Source organism: Phyllobates terribilis, unplaced genomic scaffold, assembly GCF_046119375.1.
Source record: "Phyllobates terribilis strain yellow unplaced genomic scaffold, ASM4611937v1 Scaffold_8__6_contigs__length_399053987, whole genome shotgun sequence".
NCBI classification, from domain to species: domain Eukaryota; kingdom Metazoa; phylum Chordata; class Amphibia; order Anura; family Dendrobatidae; genus Phyllobates; species Phyllobates terribilis.
In genome coordinates, this window is record NW_027362768.1 from 242,228,659 (window position 1) to 242,246,744 (window position 18,086).

The window sequence follows — 18,086 nt, forward strand, 5'->3', positions numbered from 1 at the left end:
ATTCATTTAGAGGTGTAGTTTGTAAAATTGGGTCACTTATGAGGGGTTCTGCTGTTCTGGCACCCCAGTTGCTCTCCAGTGGGTCATGGCACCCTCAAACCACAACAGTAAAATCTGCACTAAATTATGACGCTCCTTCCTTTCTGAGTATTGCACTGTGCCTTAAAAGTAGTTCCTTATTATATGTAGGGTATGGACGTACTCAGGAGAAATTGCACAACAACAAACTGAAAGGTCAATTTTTTAGCCGTTATAAAAATTTGGGCTAAAACAACATTTTAGCTGTAAAAATGTAATTATTCATTCTTCTCCACCCATACATGTGGTGTCAACATGCTCGTTGCACCCTTAGATTAATTCATTGAGAGGTGTAGTTTGTAAAATTACATAATTTAAGGTTTCTGCGGTTCTGGCTCTTCAGGGGCACTGTCAATGTGACATGGCACCCTCAAACTATTCCAGCAAAATCTGAACTCCAGTATGGTGCTTCTTCCCTTTTGAGTTTTCCAATGTGCCTCAAAAGTTTTCGGCCACATATGGGGTATTGGTGTACTCAGGAGAAATTGCACAACAAATTGTATGGTGTAATTTCTCCTGTTACCCTTGTGAAAATAAAAAAAAATTGGGACTAAAAGAACATTTTTTGTGGGAAAAATGGGATTTTTTATTTTTATAGCTCTACGTTATAAACTTCTTACTTTAGGAGTCTAGTTTCCAAAATGGGGTCACTTGTGGAAGGGTTTACACTGTTTAGGCACATTGGGGGCTCTCCAAACGCAGCATGGCGTCCGCTAATGATTCCAGCAAATTTTGCGTTCAAAAAGTAAAATGGCGCTCCATCCCTTCCGAGTCCTGCTGTGCGCCCAAACAGTAGTTTTTCTTCCACATATTGGGTATCTGTGACCTCAGGAGAAATTGCACAACAAATTGTACAGTGCATTTTCTCCTGTTACCTTTTTGAAAATGTAAATTTTGGGGTAAAAGAACTTTTTTGTGGGAAAAATGTGATATTTTTTTTATTATTATTTTCATGGCTCTACATTACAAACTTCTGTGAGGCACCTGGGGGTTTAAGATGCTCACTACATATTTAGATACATTCTTTGAGAGGTCTTAGGCACATCAGGGGCTCTCCAAACGCAACATGGTGTCCCCTTTTGATTTCAGGAAATTTTGCGTTCAAAACGTCAAGCAGTCCACCTTGCGTGGAATAGAGCTGAAGTGACAGAGGATTCAAATTTACAAATAGCTCTTCGGCCTCATTTGCTTATCATTTAAATCACTGATTTCTCAGTATCGGAGGAACTGACTGGCCATGTAGAGACACTGCTGGAATTGTCTTTGAAATAACTACATGCACATATATATCGTTTGGGGGTGAAATCCTGCTGACAGATTCCCTTTAAATATAAGCTATTTAAAATGACAGTGCATATGAGCATCAAAGAGCAGAGAAATATTACTTTTTTTGCACCAGTGGTGCACAGATGTTATCTATAATATTTTAGGGTATTACTAAGTGAGGTCCTAAAATGTTTTTTATTTTTTATTTTAGGTGGAGTTTATCAAAAAGTTCTCCCCAACACAAGAAGAAAATATATCTTTGTGGCAGCATGTTTCCCTGTCAGCCCTACCAAGTGCTTTGAGACTAAAGGTTCAAACTGGCCTGTTCACAACGGCATTGTCCCTATGCCGAAAATTACTTCAGAGCAAGTTCACACTTGAGGACATAAAGCGGTTGGTAAGTTTCTGTTCGGCTATGTTCACACGTTCAGTATTTGGTCAGTATTTTACCTCAGTATCTGCAAGCCAAAACCAGGAGTGGGTGAAAAATACAGAAGTGGTGACGTGTTTCTATTATACTTTTCCTCTGACTGTCCCACTCCTGGTTTTGGCTTACTGAGGTAACATACTGACCAAATACTGAACGTGTGAACGTGGCCTTTGACACTTGCTCTCCTTTCTATACTGGTTTTGTGTAACTGACTCTATAAGCATTGTAAGTAACCTACCCAGTACTTTACACTAGTGTTCCTTTTGTATGTGTGAGGGATGAGGTTATTTTACCAAAAAATACCTTAAAATTCTACTTGGCAACGAAAATACTTAGGCACACCCCTGTCACGAAAAATATACATTCTCCCCCTGTTGGTAATTACAGCTCTTCCTTGATACAAGTTGAAACAATAGTTACTTTGTAAAATTCTTCCTTTGATTACCCCTCAGTTCTCTATCACTGTTACCGGTGTTACGATTATTGAAAAAATCCTAAATGTATCCTCGCAATGATGCTGTCCTCAGCCTTCAGTCACCACAATGAAATGCTGCTTTCAGTTGCTGATGCACAAGATTCAGCAATGATTGTCGTTGCTGGCCCTTCATATGATGTAGAATACTGCATTGTATTAATATCGTACTCTTAAACCTTGGGGGAAGAGAAGAGAATCCTAAAATATATTGTAATTTTTGTAATATGTAATGTATAGATTTTCTATTTGGGGGCTATTGAAGTTTACATAAAGACGTCTAATTGCTGGAATATCTTTCTACTCAAAGGTGGAACATGTTTGCTGCTTTTCAGGTAACTGAGTATCTGTATTATGTGAATTAGTGCAGCACGGTGGCTCAGTGGGTTAGCACTGCAGCCTTGCAGCACTGGGGTCCTGGGTTCAGATCCCACCAAGGACAACATCTGCAAGGAGTTTGTATGTTCTCCCTGTGTTTGTGTGGGTTTCCTCCAGGTTCTCCGGTTTCCTCCCACACTCCAAAGACATACTGATAGGGAATGTAGATTGTGGGTCTCATGGGAACAGTGATGATGATGATGTCTGTAAAGCGCTGTGGAATTAATGGCGCTATGTAAGGGTATGTGCACACGATGCAGAAATGCTCAGGATTTTTTCCTGAGCATTTCTGCATCTGCCTGGCAGGAAAAAACGCATGCGGATTGTACATGCGGTTTCCTGCCAGGGACATGCGGAAGTGAAGTGTTCTTCACTTTCATTTCCGCATGCGGGTTGACAAGCGCTTCCCAAGCGATTTTAGCATCACATGGAAAGTGCTTGTCAACTTCACACTATATAAATCCATGCAACCGGCATGGATTTATATAGTGTGTGAATGTCAAAAAATAAATATATACTTTACCCTCTGATGGCCCCAAGTGTCCTGCTTCGCTCGGTCCCGGCTGCCGGCAGTGAAGACTTTAGGACCTGCCGACGTCAGCGTCACTTGACCCGTCACATGACTCTGACGTCAGCGAAGGTCCTTCTTCATTCAACCCGGAAGTGCCGGGAACCAAGCAGTAGCGCTGCGCGGGCCGTCAGAAGGTGAGTATACATATATTTTTTATTTTATTCTTTTTTTTTTAATTGTACCTGGGTCTGGATGAGAGTCCTCTCCTCCACACCTGGGTACCATCTGCACATTAGACCGCATGAAAAGCGCATCAACATATACAGTGATGCGGATTCCATGCGGTCTAATGCAAGTCAATGGCGCCAAAAAAGCAGTGTTTCCGCAAAATTAATTGACATGCTGCGGATTTTTGAGCGCAGCGTTTACGCTGCGGAAAAATCCGCATCATGGGCACAGCACATGCGGATTTCAATTGGGGAACATTGCTGCCCTTCTACCATGCGTTTTTCATGCGTTTCCGCAACTGCAAAAACGCCGCGGAAACGCATTAAAAACGCATCGTGTGAACTCAGCCTAAGTGAGTAAAATAAATAAATAAACTATGGTTAACATCTTACGTCTATTCGCAGAATGTGTCCCTTTCAGCAATGCGGACGGCATGCTATTCCTTTGAAAGGCACCTGAACGCACAACAGCAGTGTGATGTGATGGACATTATTTCTCAGCTGTGGTCACTTCTTAGCATGAAGCAGGTGAGGACTGATGACATGTCATTTATTATGCAGGATAATTCATTCAGAATTGGAGGTATAACTGCTGCTCCCTTTCCAAGCAAGAAGGAGCAGCGGTTATACATAGATCTATTTCAGATCAATGCACATTTTTTCATAAAAGAATATGAGGTCCTTGGTTAACATTTTGATCAAAGTGCATAAGCCCATTGCCACGTCTGAAGCACTGCATGGCGGCCACCACCGCTGTGACACCGTATCCGTAGGGAGAAAGACTCGAGCCCAATAGCACCGATGCTGCCAGGCAAAGCCTTCACGACTCTACTGACACCGCACAACAATGGCTGCTATACACCAGGAACACCAAGTGGAGTGATCTCAAAATTCCCCTTTCCACGTGGTCTCTGGCAACCAACTGATAAGAAGACAGGATCATTTTTGAAGTCTTGTGGTAAATTAAAACACCTGAGCCAAATGGTTACTGTGCTGGTTACCAAGCATAAAAAAGGAAAGACAGACTATTTAATTGACCGCACATCACAATATTTTACACTGATCTACTGCAGCTAAGCACAGTTCTCAAATGTGAACATGAAGGTCATAGTCCACTGCCGTGACATGGTGACCTCTTGTTGTGTACTGGATCTGCTAGGTGCAGCACTGTGTGACTACCATCACAACACCCATGCTGCCAGGGAAAGCCCCATTGCTCTGGGCCTCATCACCCCACAGACACCACAACAATGGCCACCATACAGCACCACTGAGAAATGTATTCTAGAAACGTGCCTAACTTTTCTCACAAATACAATGCTATTCATTGAGTAAAAGCCATTTCTTTTCAAGATTAAAAGCCTTTATATCAGGGTAGATGTGTATAAAAGAACATTTATCAGATTGTAGCACTTCAGTAACTTTTTGCTATTTTTACTAGATTGCTGGACAACCTTCCTTGCTAGAAATGATCTGCCATATTTTGGATTTGTTTGAATTTGTTATAAAAAAGGTAGAACCTCCCATGCTAACACAGGTACGCCCTTCTCTTAATTTATGCCATGACAATGCCAAGAACCTGCCAATGAATTTAACATGATTTCTTTATTGAAATTTACAGAGTTTGAGAAGTTTGAATACCTGATTTTGTTTAAAAAAAAAAAGCTTTATACGCACCTCTATGACTTTATAGCTGGAGCATAAGCAATTGTATATTGGCCGTAGGAATCAATATTTTGCTCTTGCACATGACAGCCATGAATTGAAATAGGACAACTAGTAAATCTCAAAGAACTGGTGAATCACACTCAATCTTAAGCCTAAAAAAGGTGTACTGTTATGAAAGTCACCTAAGTGTTACATGGCTTTGTGCCTAGCTCCTGATTTTACTGTGCAGTCTTATAGAACATGATTTCCTAAACTGGCCTGATACTACATGTTACGCTGCCATTTCTATGTGATAAATGACAGCTCTACATAATACTTAAAGAATCATTTCATTTGTTATTTTTAAGGTGATTTCATTGATTTCATCCCTGTGTGAAGAAGAAGCCCCGTCACATGTTAAATTGGATGTCTTAGATTTTTTATTACTTCTTGGAAGAATTACTATACCCCAGGAAATCCAGGTAGCTTCTACATCAAAATATAATTTGTGCAAGTGTTTGCCCCAATCCATAAAACAGTCTGAAATGTTTCTAAAAGTGTCGCACAACTCGAAGATGTGTATAAATTTGGCAGCATTTGATTTTTTTCCCATCAGTCTCGTCCAGCTCCAGCAACATTTTGGAAAGTGGGTAGAGCTCATCTGGGAGGGGGCAAGTTTAGCAAACAAATCATTTATGCCTCAAAAGTGTGGTAAATTACAACAGAAATCTACTGCAGGCCTAACTGGCTTACATTTCTTATGGTGGACATTTCTTAAGATTAGTTGCAATGAGGTCCTCATCCTGATACTTGCTGTAATGCTAATTTGTTTGACTTATTCATTTTAACAGTTTATTACATTCATATCTGAGATGGTTTCTCATTTTCTAAAGGTTAAAGAGGTTATCTGGGACTAAGGTATTGATGACCAGTTCATAGGTTGGCTGATGAATATCACATCGGAGGGGGTGCAACTCTATATAGGAGATAGGGCACAGTACTCAGGCGTGGCCACTAAACAGTTGTTTACATCCGGCCAGAGCAGGTAACAGCTAGCTGACTTGTGGGGGTACCGGACCGCCAGCAGTCTGAAATTGATGAACTATCCCTGGTATAGGCCATAAGAAAAGGTTATTCCAAGACAACCCTTTAACATTCCCACATCCAGAAGTAAACCATGTCTCCTCAACTGGGAATATATGCTCTTAAAAGCATGCATCCTCAGTGAGGTAGTGATTGATGGAAACTACTGTGTAACGTTTAAGGGAGATTAAAGGGTTTTTCTGCTTAAAACATGTTATCAGCTATCCGCCGGATATGTGCTAACTTGGTCGGTCAGTGTCCCACCGCTGAAAAGCGCACCGATCGGCAGAATCCCCTTTACTACATAATGCGGCAGGTCAGACACACAATCACAGCTCCATTCATTCTCTATGGGGCTGCCGGAAAATACAGAGGGCAATGCTCAGCAGCCCTATAGGAAATTAATGAAGGCACAGTGCTGCTCTATTCTGATGGGGTAAAAGTTCCTCGTTCTGCTGATAGGTTAGGGTCCCAGCGGTCAGACCTTCACTGATCAATATCATTACCTATTCTATGGATAGGTGATAACTTTTTTTACCTGACGACTCTTTTAAAACTCCAAATTTACCAGTAAGTTTGTTACCATCAGCATGATATTATGGTTTGTCATGTATGGGCAGCACGGTGGCTCAGTGGTTAGCACTGCAGCCTTGCAGCGCTTGGGTCCTGGGTTCAAATCCCACCAAGGACAACATCTGCAAGGAGTTTGCATGTTCTCCCCATGTTTGCGTCTGTTCCCTCCAGGTTCTCCGGTTTCCACACTGATAGGGAATCTAGATTGTGAGCCCCAATGGGGACAGCAATGATAATGTATGTAAAGCGCTGTGGAATATGTTGGCACAATATAAAAATAAAGATTATTATTATGTATTCTTGACTGTTATGATTCAGGAGTCTTTCTTCTTTTCCAATTTTCAGGTTGCCGTACTGTCAAAGGTCTCAGTCTTATTCTCAATGCTCCTTTCAGATAAAACGTGGATTATTAAACAACATGCATTAGAGGCTTTCACACAGTTTGCTGAGGTATTTGGAAACTAAAGTACTTTTATTATGTAACGTTTCTTCCTTTAACCCATTTCTGAAATGCTACGTAATAGTACGTCCCTGTGCCCTGGGCATTATAAACCAAGTAGCTGTGCGGGCGCGATCGCCGCCTGGCATCAGTTGATTCTCCCGTCACTTTAACCCCTAAATGCTGCAATTGCAACATTTAGTGAGCAGAGGGACCAAATCCCCTCTGCTCTTGGATTGGAGACCCCACGACGTCATTGCGGTGTCTCAATTGTTGCCATGGTGGCCCAATGTCGATGACGACATCCAGTTCACCAGGCACTAGCAAGCTAGTTTGATCACGCGCAGTGGATGATCAAACTACTTGTGTCTGCAGAGCTGACAGCTTGCAAGGTATAGCAGTGATCCTGCACTGCTATACCTTATAACTGTGATCAGCCTGCAGAAAGTGAAAATCCCATAGTGGGACTAAGTGAAAAAGTGGGGAAAAAAAGTAAAAAAAAATAATAAACATATATATATATATATATATATATATATATATATATATATATATATATATATATCTATTGTACCCATCGCCGCTTCCAGAACGAACTGACCTATAAAACAGTCCCACTAGTTAACCCTAATTAAAAAAACAAAGCAAAAATCTGTTCTTTATCATCATGCAGTCAAACAAAAAGTGGAATAAAGCGCGATCAAAAAGACGAATGTAAATAAAAATGGTACCGCTGAAAATGTCATCTTGTCCCGCAAAAAACAAGCCGCCATACAGCTCCATCAGCCGAAAAATAAAAGTTATAGCTCTCAGACTAAAGCGATGCAAACAAAAATTTTTTTTTCTATAAAATAGTTTTTATTGTGTAAAAGCGCGCTATAATGAGGCAGATGGACTAACCGTGGACGCCATCTGGCCTGTGATCCCACAATGTCAGTCTTTTTATTAGGCGTGCATAAAACTGCCGTCGACCACGGTGTTGTAAACCTTTGAAAAATAGGACACCGCTAAACAGAGGCCAGACGGAGTCCAGAGTAAGGCCGGTTTCACACGTCCTAATCTTTCCGGTATCGGAGAAAACAGTACCGGAGATGTATGTCCGTGTGCACATGTTTGAAAACCGTGTGCCACATCAGGAGCACACGTACCCGGCGCCTTGGAATCAGCTGTACAGTTAGCGCCCCAAGCGCCGGGTGCTGAACGTTGCCCTCATCATTGTCCCCTGCCGGCGCTGTGATCAGCGCGAGCAAGGGACATAGTTGCTCCCGTTGTGTGCTGGTGTAAAAATAAGAAAATAAAAAAAATCCTTATACTCACCTGTCCAAAGATGTCTACCGCTGTAACCCATCTTCTGCTCACGCCGGGGAGAATGACTCGCTCCAGCAAGCGAGTTATTCTCCCTGGCTCCTCTTCGTGAGCGGTCACGTAGAGTAAAGTGGGGGACATTTCGGGACAGGTGAGTATAAGGATTTTTTTTATTTTATTATTTTTACAACTGGACACAGCTGGAGCAGAATACTACTCTCAGCATTGTCCCTTGCTCGCGCTGATCTCAGCACAAGCAGGGGACAATGATAAGGGCAGCATTCAGCACCCAGTGCTTGGGAACAGCGCTAACTGTACACTAATTCCCTGGCGCCGGTACGTGACACACGGATGTCATCCATGCGTCATCAGCGTGGGACATTTTGCGGCCCGTGCAGCTCGAAAAAAACAGACATGTCAACGAGTTTTGCCCACGAACACACTGTCCATGGAAACACACTGACATGTGCACAGACCCATTCATTTGAATGGGTCTGCGTGTGTGTGTCTCCGGTACGTGTGGAAACTGTCACCACTAGTACTGGAAACACGGACGTGTGAAAGAGGCCTAACTCTGCTGTCTCATTATAGTGAATGGATCCCTTGGGTTTCATTTGAATTACGTAGGAGCTGTGTATATGGAGTCTGCATACTATTTTAGGAATATCTACGCTCCAGGAGGCAGATAGCGCTCCATCCCTCCCGAGTCTCACCGTGTGGCTAAGCAGTACTGTACAGCCACCCACATATGGGGTATTTCTACATTCAGGAAAAATTGTGTGACAAATTTTGGTGCCATTTTTACCCATTTCCCAGTGTGAAAATGTAAAATCTGGGGCTAAAACAAAACTTTGATGGTAAAAATGTAATTATTCTTTCTATACGGCCCAATGGTGTAAAATTCTGTGAGGCACATGTGGTGTCAACATACTCACTGCACCCCTAGATGAATTCATTGAGGGCTTTAGTTTGTAAAATAGGGTCTCTTACGGGGGGTTCTGCTGTTTTGGCACCTTAAGGGCTCTGCCAATGTGATATGGCACCGTCATACCAACCCAGAAAAATATGAACTCCAATATGGCACTTCTTCCCTTCTGAGCTTTGCACTGTGCCTCAAAAGTAGTTTTCGACTACATATGGGGTATCTGTGTGCTCAGGAGAAATTGCACAACGCATTTTAGGGTCCACTTTCTCCTGTTACCATTTGGAAAATATATTTTTTTTGCTAAAATAACATTTTTGTGGGAAAAAATTGATTTTGTTTTAGCAAGTTTTCTGTGAAGCACCTTGGGGTTCAAGGTGCTCACTACACATCTAGATAACTTCATTCTAGTTTCCAAAAAGGGGGTACTTGTTCGGCATTTACACTGTTTAGGCACATCAGGGGCTCTGCAAACATGACATGACACCCGTTGACCATTCCATCAAAGTCTGTTTTCTAAAACGTCACGAATTCCCTTCCGAGCCCCGACGTGCGCCCAAACAGTTTTCTCCCACATATCCGGGTATCGGCGTGCTCAGGAGAAATTGTAATTGAAATTGTCTGGCTGTTGGCGGTGAGGCAGAGCGGCATGCGCTGCTTTTACGCGGCCATCTTCCTAAAGCCGTGATCTACAGGAAAGTAGCCACCCGAGCCCGCGCATGCTCAGACTGGGAGCTTGGCAGCCGTTTCCCTGAGGCCCATGACTTCAGTAAGATGGCCGCGGCCACCGGAAAAGCAGCGCATGCCGCTCTGCCTCACCGCCAACAGCCAGATACTGGCCCCGCAGCATCTCACCCGGGGTTCCTGAGGGAGAGAACGGAGGGCCCTGCTTCCTACAATCCAGCACCACATCAACTCCCCGCAGCTGGAGCACCCCGGGTCTGCAGCATTCTTCCACTTACACCGGCTTCCTGAGGAACCCTGCCTTCTGTGAACCCTGCTCCACCACTCCCTAGGTAAGATAACTATTCAGACTATAAGACCGACCCCCATCTTATAAAAAATAATTTTTTCTATTTTCCACTTCAAAATTTGTGGTGCATTTTATGGTCCGGTGCGTCTTATAGTGCAAAAAATACGGTAATGTTTTTTTCTTCACTGCCCAATGGTATACAATTGTGTGACACACCCATGATATCAACATGATCACTGCACCCTTAGATGAATTCATTGAGAGGTGCAGTTTTTGAAATGGGGTCACTTATGGGACAATGTTCTGGCACCTCAGGGGTTCTTCCAGTGGGTCATAGCACCCACAAACCATAAAGGTAAAATCTGCACTATAATATGGCGCTCCTTCCCTTCTGAGCTTTCCACTGTGCCTGAAAAGTAGTTCACGATTACAGGTAGGGTATTGGCGCACTCAGTAGGAACTGCACAACGGACTGTGAGATCCATTTTTTCCTTTCAGTCATTATAAAAATTAAAAACTTGGGGCTAAAACAACATTTTAGCTGTAAAAATGTAATTATTCTTTCTTCACCGCCTAATGGTATAAAATTCTGTGAGGCACATGTGGTGTCAGTATGCTCACTGCACCCCTAGATGAATTATTGAGGGGTGTAGTTTGTAAAATGGGGTCACTTATGGAGGGGTTCTGCTGTTCTTTCACATCTGGTCTCTGCCAATGTGACATGGAACCCCCAAACCATACCAGCAAACTCTGCACTCCAATATGGCGTTCCTTCCCTTCTGAGCTTTGCACTGTGCCTCAAAAGTAGTTTTTGACTACATATGGAGTATTGGCGCACTCAGGAGAAAACGGACCATACAATTTGTTACGTAATTTCTCCTATTATCCCTTTTGAAGGATTGAGGCCAAAGCAACATTTTAGTGGAAAAAATATTCAAAGCAGGAGAAATAGCACTTACCGGTTTGTAAAAAAATTGCTTCTTTATTGCATCATATTAAAAACGACAAGCAAGGGAGAAAAATTTATAATTTTTCATTCTCAGCCCAATGTTATACAATTATGTGAATCGCTTGAGGGTTAAAAATGCTCACTGCACCCCTAGATTACCGTATTTTTCAGACTGTAAGATGCACCGGACCATAAGACGCACCTAGGTTTTAGAGGAGGAAAATAGAAAAAAAAATTAGGCAAAAACTGTGGTCATGATGCCCTCTGCTGCTGACACTGTTATAAGGGTAATGTCCCCCAATTCTGTTAATATCCCCCATCCTGGTATATATGGCTCACTCCTTCCTGTTATACGTGGCCCTCAATCCCATCCTGGTATGCATGGCACTCTTCATTCCTCATTCTGGTATGTTTGGCCCCCCCTCATCCCTCTTCCTGGTATGTATTGCACCCTTCATCCTGGTATGTATGGCCCCCCTCATCCCTCTTTCTGGTATGTATGGCACCCCTCATCCCTCTTGCTGGTATGTATGGCACCCCTTATCCTTCTTTCTGGTTTGTATGGCACCCTTCATTTCAGGGCTGTGGAGTTGGTAAGCCAAACCTCCGACTCTTCAATTTTCATGACTCCGACTCCACGACCCCGACTCCCTCATACATGGCTCATGTTTAAGTGATAAATTTACTGTAGCACAGATTCATCTCAGCTAAAAGTCTAGACCCTTAGATCAGGAATAAGACAGACATTTGTAGGACATTTCATAACTTTCCCAAATTCTTATGAAAAAATATTCCTCACAAACTGCATTGAACTATTGTACCCAATTTATTATATTTTATTATATATTTTAGGAGTCGGAGTTGGTCCATTTTATACCTACTCCGACTCCACCAAAATGGGCTCCGACTCCACAGCCCTGCTTCACCCCTCTTCCTGGAATGTATGGCCCCCCCTCATCCTGGTATGTATGACACCCCTCATCCTGGTATGTATGGCACCCCTCATCCTGGCATGCTTGGCACCCCTCATTCTGGTATGCTTGGCACCCTCTGATCCCCATCACGCTGCACACAAAAAATAAGCAATCATACTCACCTCCTCTCCTCCAGCACTGCGTCCTGCTCTGCTGCCGACAGGTATCTCACTATGTGAGCCTCGCATGGCGTAACTGCCATGCGCCCTCACACTGTGAGATGCTGTGCCAGAATAGTCCCTGCTCCCCACGCCCGGGACTGTGTGCAGCATTCACTCTCCTTGATAGCGCGCACACTGTACCCACAGCACGGCTCCTGCTGCCGCTCTGAGGTCTGTGTGCCCGCTATTAAAGACCATGAATATTCACTACAATCCACTCCCATGGGTTGTGAGAATATCCATGGTCTTTAATGGCGGCCGCGCTGCGAGTACAGTGTGCGCGCTATTAGGAGAGTGAATGGTTACTGTTCCCCGTGCACACAGTCCCGGCGTGGGGAGCAGTGACTATTCCGGCACAGCATCTCACAGTGTGAGGGCGCATGGCAGTTACGCCATGCGCGGTTCACTCAGTGAGATCTCTGTCGGCAGCAGAGCAGAACGCAGCACTGGAGGAGGTGAGTATGATTGTTTTTTTGTGTGCAGCGTGATGGGAATCGGGGTGCCAAGCATTCCAAAAAGAGGGATGAGGGGGGCCATACATACCAGAGAGAGGAATGATGGGTGCCATACATACCAGGATGAGGGATGAACGGTACCATGCATACCATGAGCCACTCTGCAGGTACATTGTGCTCGCTATTAAGAAAATGAATATTCACTGGGAGCCTGGGGAGCAGTGAATGTTCATTTTCTTTAGTAGCGGGCACAGTGTAGGCTGCAGCAGGCTGCTGCCGCTCCTCCCACACCCCCCACCACCCAGAGCCAGAGAATATATATATCGGACTATAAGACACACCCCCCCCCCCCCCCACACTTTCCTACAAAATTTTGGAGGAAAAAAGTGCGTCTTCTAGTCCGAAAAATATGGTAATTCCTCAAGGTGTAGTTTACAAAATGAGGTCACTTGTGGGGGTTTCTGCAGCTTTGGTATGTCATGGGCTTCAAATGTGACATTCCAGCCAAAATTGTGCTCCAGAATTCAATTGGCGCTTCTTCTTTTCTGAGCTCTGCCATGTGTCCAAACAGTAGTTTTCCACCACATATGGTAGTATTGGCGTACTCAGGAAAAATCGCATAACAGATTTTGTGGTCCATTTTCTCCTGTTACCCTTGTGAAAAGAAAAAATTTGGGGCTAAAGCAACATTTTTGCTGGAAAATGTGTTTTTTTATTTTCACGGCTCAATGTTATAAAATTCGGTGAAGCACCTGTGGATTCAAGGTGCTCATCATGCCTCTAGATAAGTTCCCTGAGGGGTGTAGTTTCCAAAATAAGGTAACTTATGGGGGCTTTCCACTGTTTAGGCACATCAGGGGCCCTGCAAACATGACATGGCCAATTTTGCGCTCTAAAAGTTGAATTGTGCTGCTTCTTTTCTGACCCCTGCCCTGCGCCCAAACAGTAATTTTCCACCACATATGGGGTATCGATGTACTCAGGAGAAACTGCACAACAAATTGTGTGGTCCATTTTCGGGTGCTCGTTGCTCGGGTCGAGCACATTGGAATACTTGGGTGCTCGACCTGAGCAACGAGCCCAATGTATGTCTATGGGAAACTCGAGCATTTTTCAGGCGGCTCCCCCCGGCGGTCTGCAGAGGGCCTAAGAATTGCCCTAATCGATGGGAACAGTGCTCAAATGGCATGGGAACAGCATGGGGAAGACCCATGGAAGCATTTCTGACTCCCAGGTCACTGCTGTCAACAATGTTGTCAGAGGTATTACGCCACTTTTACGGACTCACAATAAAACATACAAAAAACAAAACCAAAATGGATTTTCCTGGGAAATATGTTAAGGAACATGCTTTCCAGGGTAATGACTTGTATATAAGGCAAAATAAATAACCCAAAACAAAAATACTCCTCCACACCATAGGCTATGTTCACACGTAGCGTTTTTGATGCGTTTTTGCACTTTTGTATTGCTTTCAACAGTGACAATGTAATTTTAACATTTTACAACCTTATCTGGCCATGTGGTGTGTGAGACATGATCAGACACATCCTGTTTAATTTATGAAGGAGGGACTTGAAAGTCACCAAACCTATTTTTATAGGGCCATCAGGCGGCCCTCACTATTCTTAGAGAGCCATCAGCTGGCTATGCTTTATTGTTCCCATTACTAAAGAGTGGGTCTCCTATTATTGCGTATGCAGTGAGTGGCAGGGCTGGCCAAAATTTTGGACGCACCCCAATACCCCTTTGAAAATTTGGATGCACCCCAATACCCCTTTGAAGAGACTTAGAGGAGGGCCTCCTGAAAACAATGTTCTCATTATTATGAAGTGGGTCTCCCATACTGTTTGCCTATGCAGTGAATACAAGGGCTGCAAAAAATTTGGAGGCATTCCAATGCCCCTTGGAAGAGACGTGGAGGTCAGAGGGCCTCCTGAAAACAATGTTCCCATTATTAGGAAGTGGGTCTCCCATTGTGTTTGCCTATGCAGTGAATGCAAGGGTTGCCAAAAGTTTGGAGGCACTCCAATGCCCCTTGGAAGAGACGTGGAGGTCAGAGGGCCTCCTGAAAATAATGTTCCCATTATTAGGAAGTGGGTCTTCCATTGTGTTTGCCTATGCAGTGAATGCAAGGGTTGCCAACAATATGGAGGCACTCTAATGCCCCTTGGAAGAGATGTGGAGGTCAGAGGGCCTCCTGAAAACAATGTTCCCATTATTAGGAAGTGGGTCTCCCATTGTGTTTGCCTATGCAGTGAATGCAAGGGTTCCCAAAAATTGGGAGGCACTCCAATGCCCCTTGGAAGAGACATAGAGGGCCTCATGAAAAAATGTTCCCATTATTAGGAAGTGGGTCTCCCATTGTGTTTGCCTATGCAGTGAATGCAAGGGTTCCCAAAAATTGGGAGGCACTCCAATGCCCCTTGGAAGAGACGTGGAGGAGGACCTCATAAAAAAATGGTCCCATTAGAAAAGAGCGGGTCTCCTATACTTGTAATGCCCATGCACTAAGTGTATGGGCTGACAAACATTTACCCCTCAGTGGTATACATGAACATACTGTATAACAAAAATTTTTTTACGGGCATCATAAACACCCTTTAAAAAATTATGTGGGTGTTGCATCACTGACCACAGTCATCCTGGTGATATGGTGGTTGAGAAGGAGGAGGACAAGATCAAATAGCCAAATTCAGGGAGCGTATACCCATGTGTGGGTGTGAAAAGGTGCATGAGAATACACCTGCCAAAAAAAGACACTGGATTTGAGTTTATGTTACGCTGCTGTCATTCGGTGGTGTTGAGAAGTCTGGCCCAATCTAGCCCTCGTTCATTTTTATAAGAGCCAGCCTGTCATCCTTTTCAGTTGACAGGCAGATGCGCTTATCAGTTATAATTCCACCAGTGGCACTAAAAACCCGCTCTGATAAAACACTAGCGGCACAGGCAGGCCAGGACCTCCAAGGCGTAGAGAGCCAGTTCAGTCTACTTATCCAGCTTGGATACCCAGCAATTATAAGGCACAGAGGAATCATGGAGGACGTTCGTACGGTCGGCAAGGTACTCCCTCAGCATGTTCCCAAATTTTGCACTCCTTGTGAGAATACTCCTGGCCTCAATGCCTGTGCAATGGGAGGGGCTGAGAAAATTCTCCCAGAACTTTGACAGTGTTCCCCTGCTTCTGCTGGATTAGAGTTGTGTCTCTCTCGCCTGTAGTCCTTGGTTGTCCAACGAACTGTGACCTCTGCCGCCAGCGTTTTCGGATGGGAATTTTTTTAATAGTTCCGCAACAAGGGCCTTCTGGTACTGCCCCATTTTTGTACACCTGTCCGCTTCAGGAATAAGAGATATAAAGTTCTCCTTGTAGCGTGGGTCTAAGAAGTGTTACCAACCAGTAATGACTATCACCCAAAATTTTGAGAACGCAAGGGTCATGGGAAAGGCAGCATAACATAAACTCAGCCATGCGTGCCAGACTGCTAACAGGCAAGACTTCCGTGTCCTCACCAAGAGGACGACTGACCATGCTCTCCTCCTCCTCCTCCTCCTCCTCCTCTCTGTCCTCAGGCCATCCACGCTGAACAGACGATATGACAGTTGTGCAGGTAGTACCGTCTATAGCGCATGAAACTAGCTCCTGTTTTTCCTCCTTCTCCTCGTCTTCCTCATTGTCACCCAATCCACGTTGGAATGAGATGAGGCTGGTCTGTGTGTAATCACCTTGTATGGTTCCTTGCTCCATCGTCCTCCGCCTGTAATGCATCCTCTTTGATTGTGAGCAGAGAGCGTTTCAGAAGACAGAGAAGCGGGATGGTGACTCTAATTATGACGTCATCGCCGCTCACCATCTTGGTGGAGTCCTCAAAGTTTTGGAGGATGGTACATATGTCTGACATCCATGTCCACTCCTAAGGTCTTATGTGTGGAGTCTGAACTGAATACATACGCCTTGTTAATGCTGGTACTCAACAACTGCCCTTTTCTGCTCACAAATCCTTACTAACATCTGGGTCCCGGCTTTAACTATGTTAACCCAGTGTGCCGTCAGCGAGATGTACTGTCCCTGCCCACAAGCACTTGTCCACGTGTTCGTGATTAGGTGGACTTTCCCGGTAACTGCGTTGTTGAGGACACGGCTAATGTTTTGGGACACGTGCTTGTATAATGCAGGGATGGCACATGGGAGAAATAGTAGCGGCTGGGTACCGAGGGACATCCGCCGCCATCAGGTTGTGGAATGCTTCCGTCTCCACGAGCCTAGAAGGCAACATTTAGAGTGCAAGCAGTCACGAAATGTGGGAATTTAGTAGTGTGGCCTGTGGGGCGTTGGCTGCGTATTTGCGCTTGCGTTCCAAGGACTGGGGTATGGACAACTGAACGCTGCGCTGGGACAAGGAAGTGGACGTGCTTCCTTATGTTGCTACTTGGGCGTGTGCAAGGACAGGTACAGGGCAGGCGGCATCTTCGCATGCACCATGGACAGGCGATTGGCTTGCATGCACAACAGCGGAAGAAGCAGTGGTGCCACCCGCAGGCACTGTTCCTGGACCCTCGGGTTTGGCCCACAAAGTCTGGTGCTTTGCTGCGATGTGTCTGATCATGCTGGTGGTGGTCAGGCTGGTAGTTTTGCCACCCCTGCTGATGCTGGCCTGGCAGGTGGTGGAAATGGCCTTTTTGGGGTTATCGGCAGAGTCTTTAAAAAACAACCAGACTCGGGAAGACCTAACAGTTGTACTGGCAACTTCCTTTGTGTTGGTGTTACGGGGAAAGGTTGCCTGCCTTCTGTCTGCGGCCCCCACACTCCTTCTTCCTGCCTTTTGGGGTGCTCTGCCTCCCCTCCCCTGTGTGCTGCTGTCCTTGCTATGCATGTCCTCCTGCCAGGTTGGGTCAGTTACTATATCATCCACCACCTCGTCTTCCATTCCCGCACTTTCTGGCAATTGTGTCTCATCATCGTCCACCTCTTGTGACACTTTCCCACCATTGCCTTTGTGTGACCGTGGCTGCTCAAATATTTGGGCATCGTTACATGCAATCTCCTCTTGCCCCGCTTCAAGTGGACTGAGCGAGTGGCCCGAATCTATAAATGGAAAAGTGAACAGCTCTTTGGAGTGTCCAATTGTGGGACCATTTGTCTCCGGGCACTCGGCAGGGTAGGAGGAAGGAGGATCAGGGTGAGGAATATGCAATCCAGACTCACGGCTACTGAGACTTGACCTTGTGGAAGACAGGGTGGTGGT

At 44.7% G+C, this 18,086-nt stretch overlaps 1 protein-coding gene across 1 annotated transcript in view; it reads left to right on the top strand.

Annotated features, from left to right (window-relative positions):
* Nucleotides 1-18,086, top strand: part of FIRRM (FIGNL1 interacting regulator of recombination and mitosis) — a 134,754-nt gene that overhangs the window by 100,945 nt on the left and 15,723 nt on the right. The window contains exons 17-21 of the mRNA XM_073644079.1: nucleotides 1,556-1,741; nucleotides 3,768-3,890; nucleotides 4,804-4,899; nucleotides 5,378-5,491; nucleotides 7,011-7,115. Coding sequence (XP_073500180.1) covers nucleotides 1,556-1,741; nucleotides 3,768-3,890; nucleotides 4,804-4,899; nucleotides 5,378-5,491; nucleotides 7,011-7,115 — 624 coding nt within the window. The remainder of the gene's footprint in view (nucleotides 1-1,555; nucleotides 1,742-3,767; nucleotides 3,891-4,803; nucleotides 4,900-5,377; nucleotides 5,492-7,010; nucleotides 7,116-18,086) is intronic.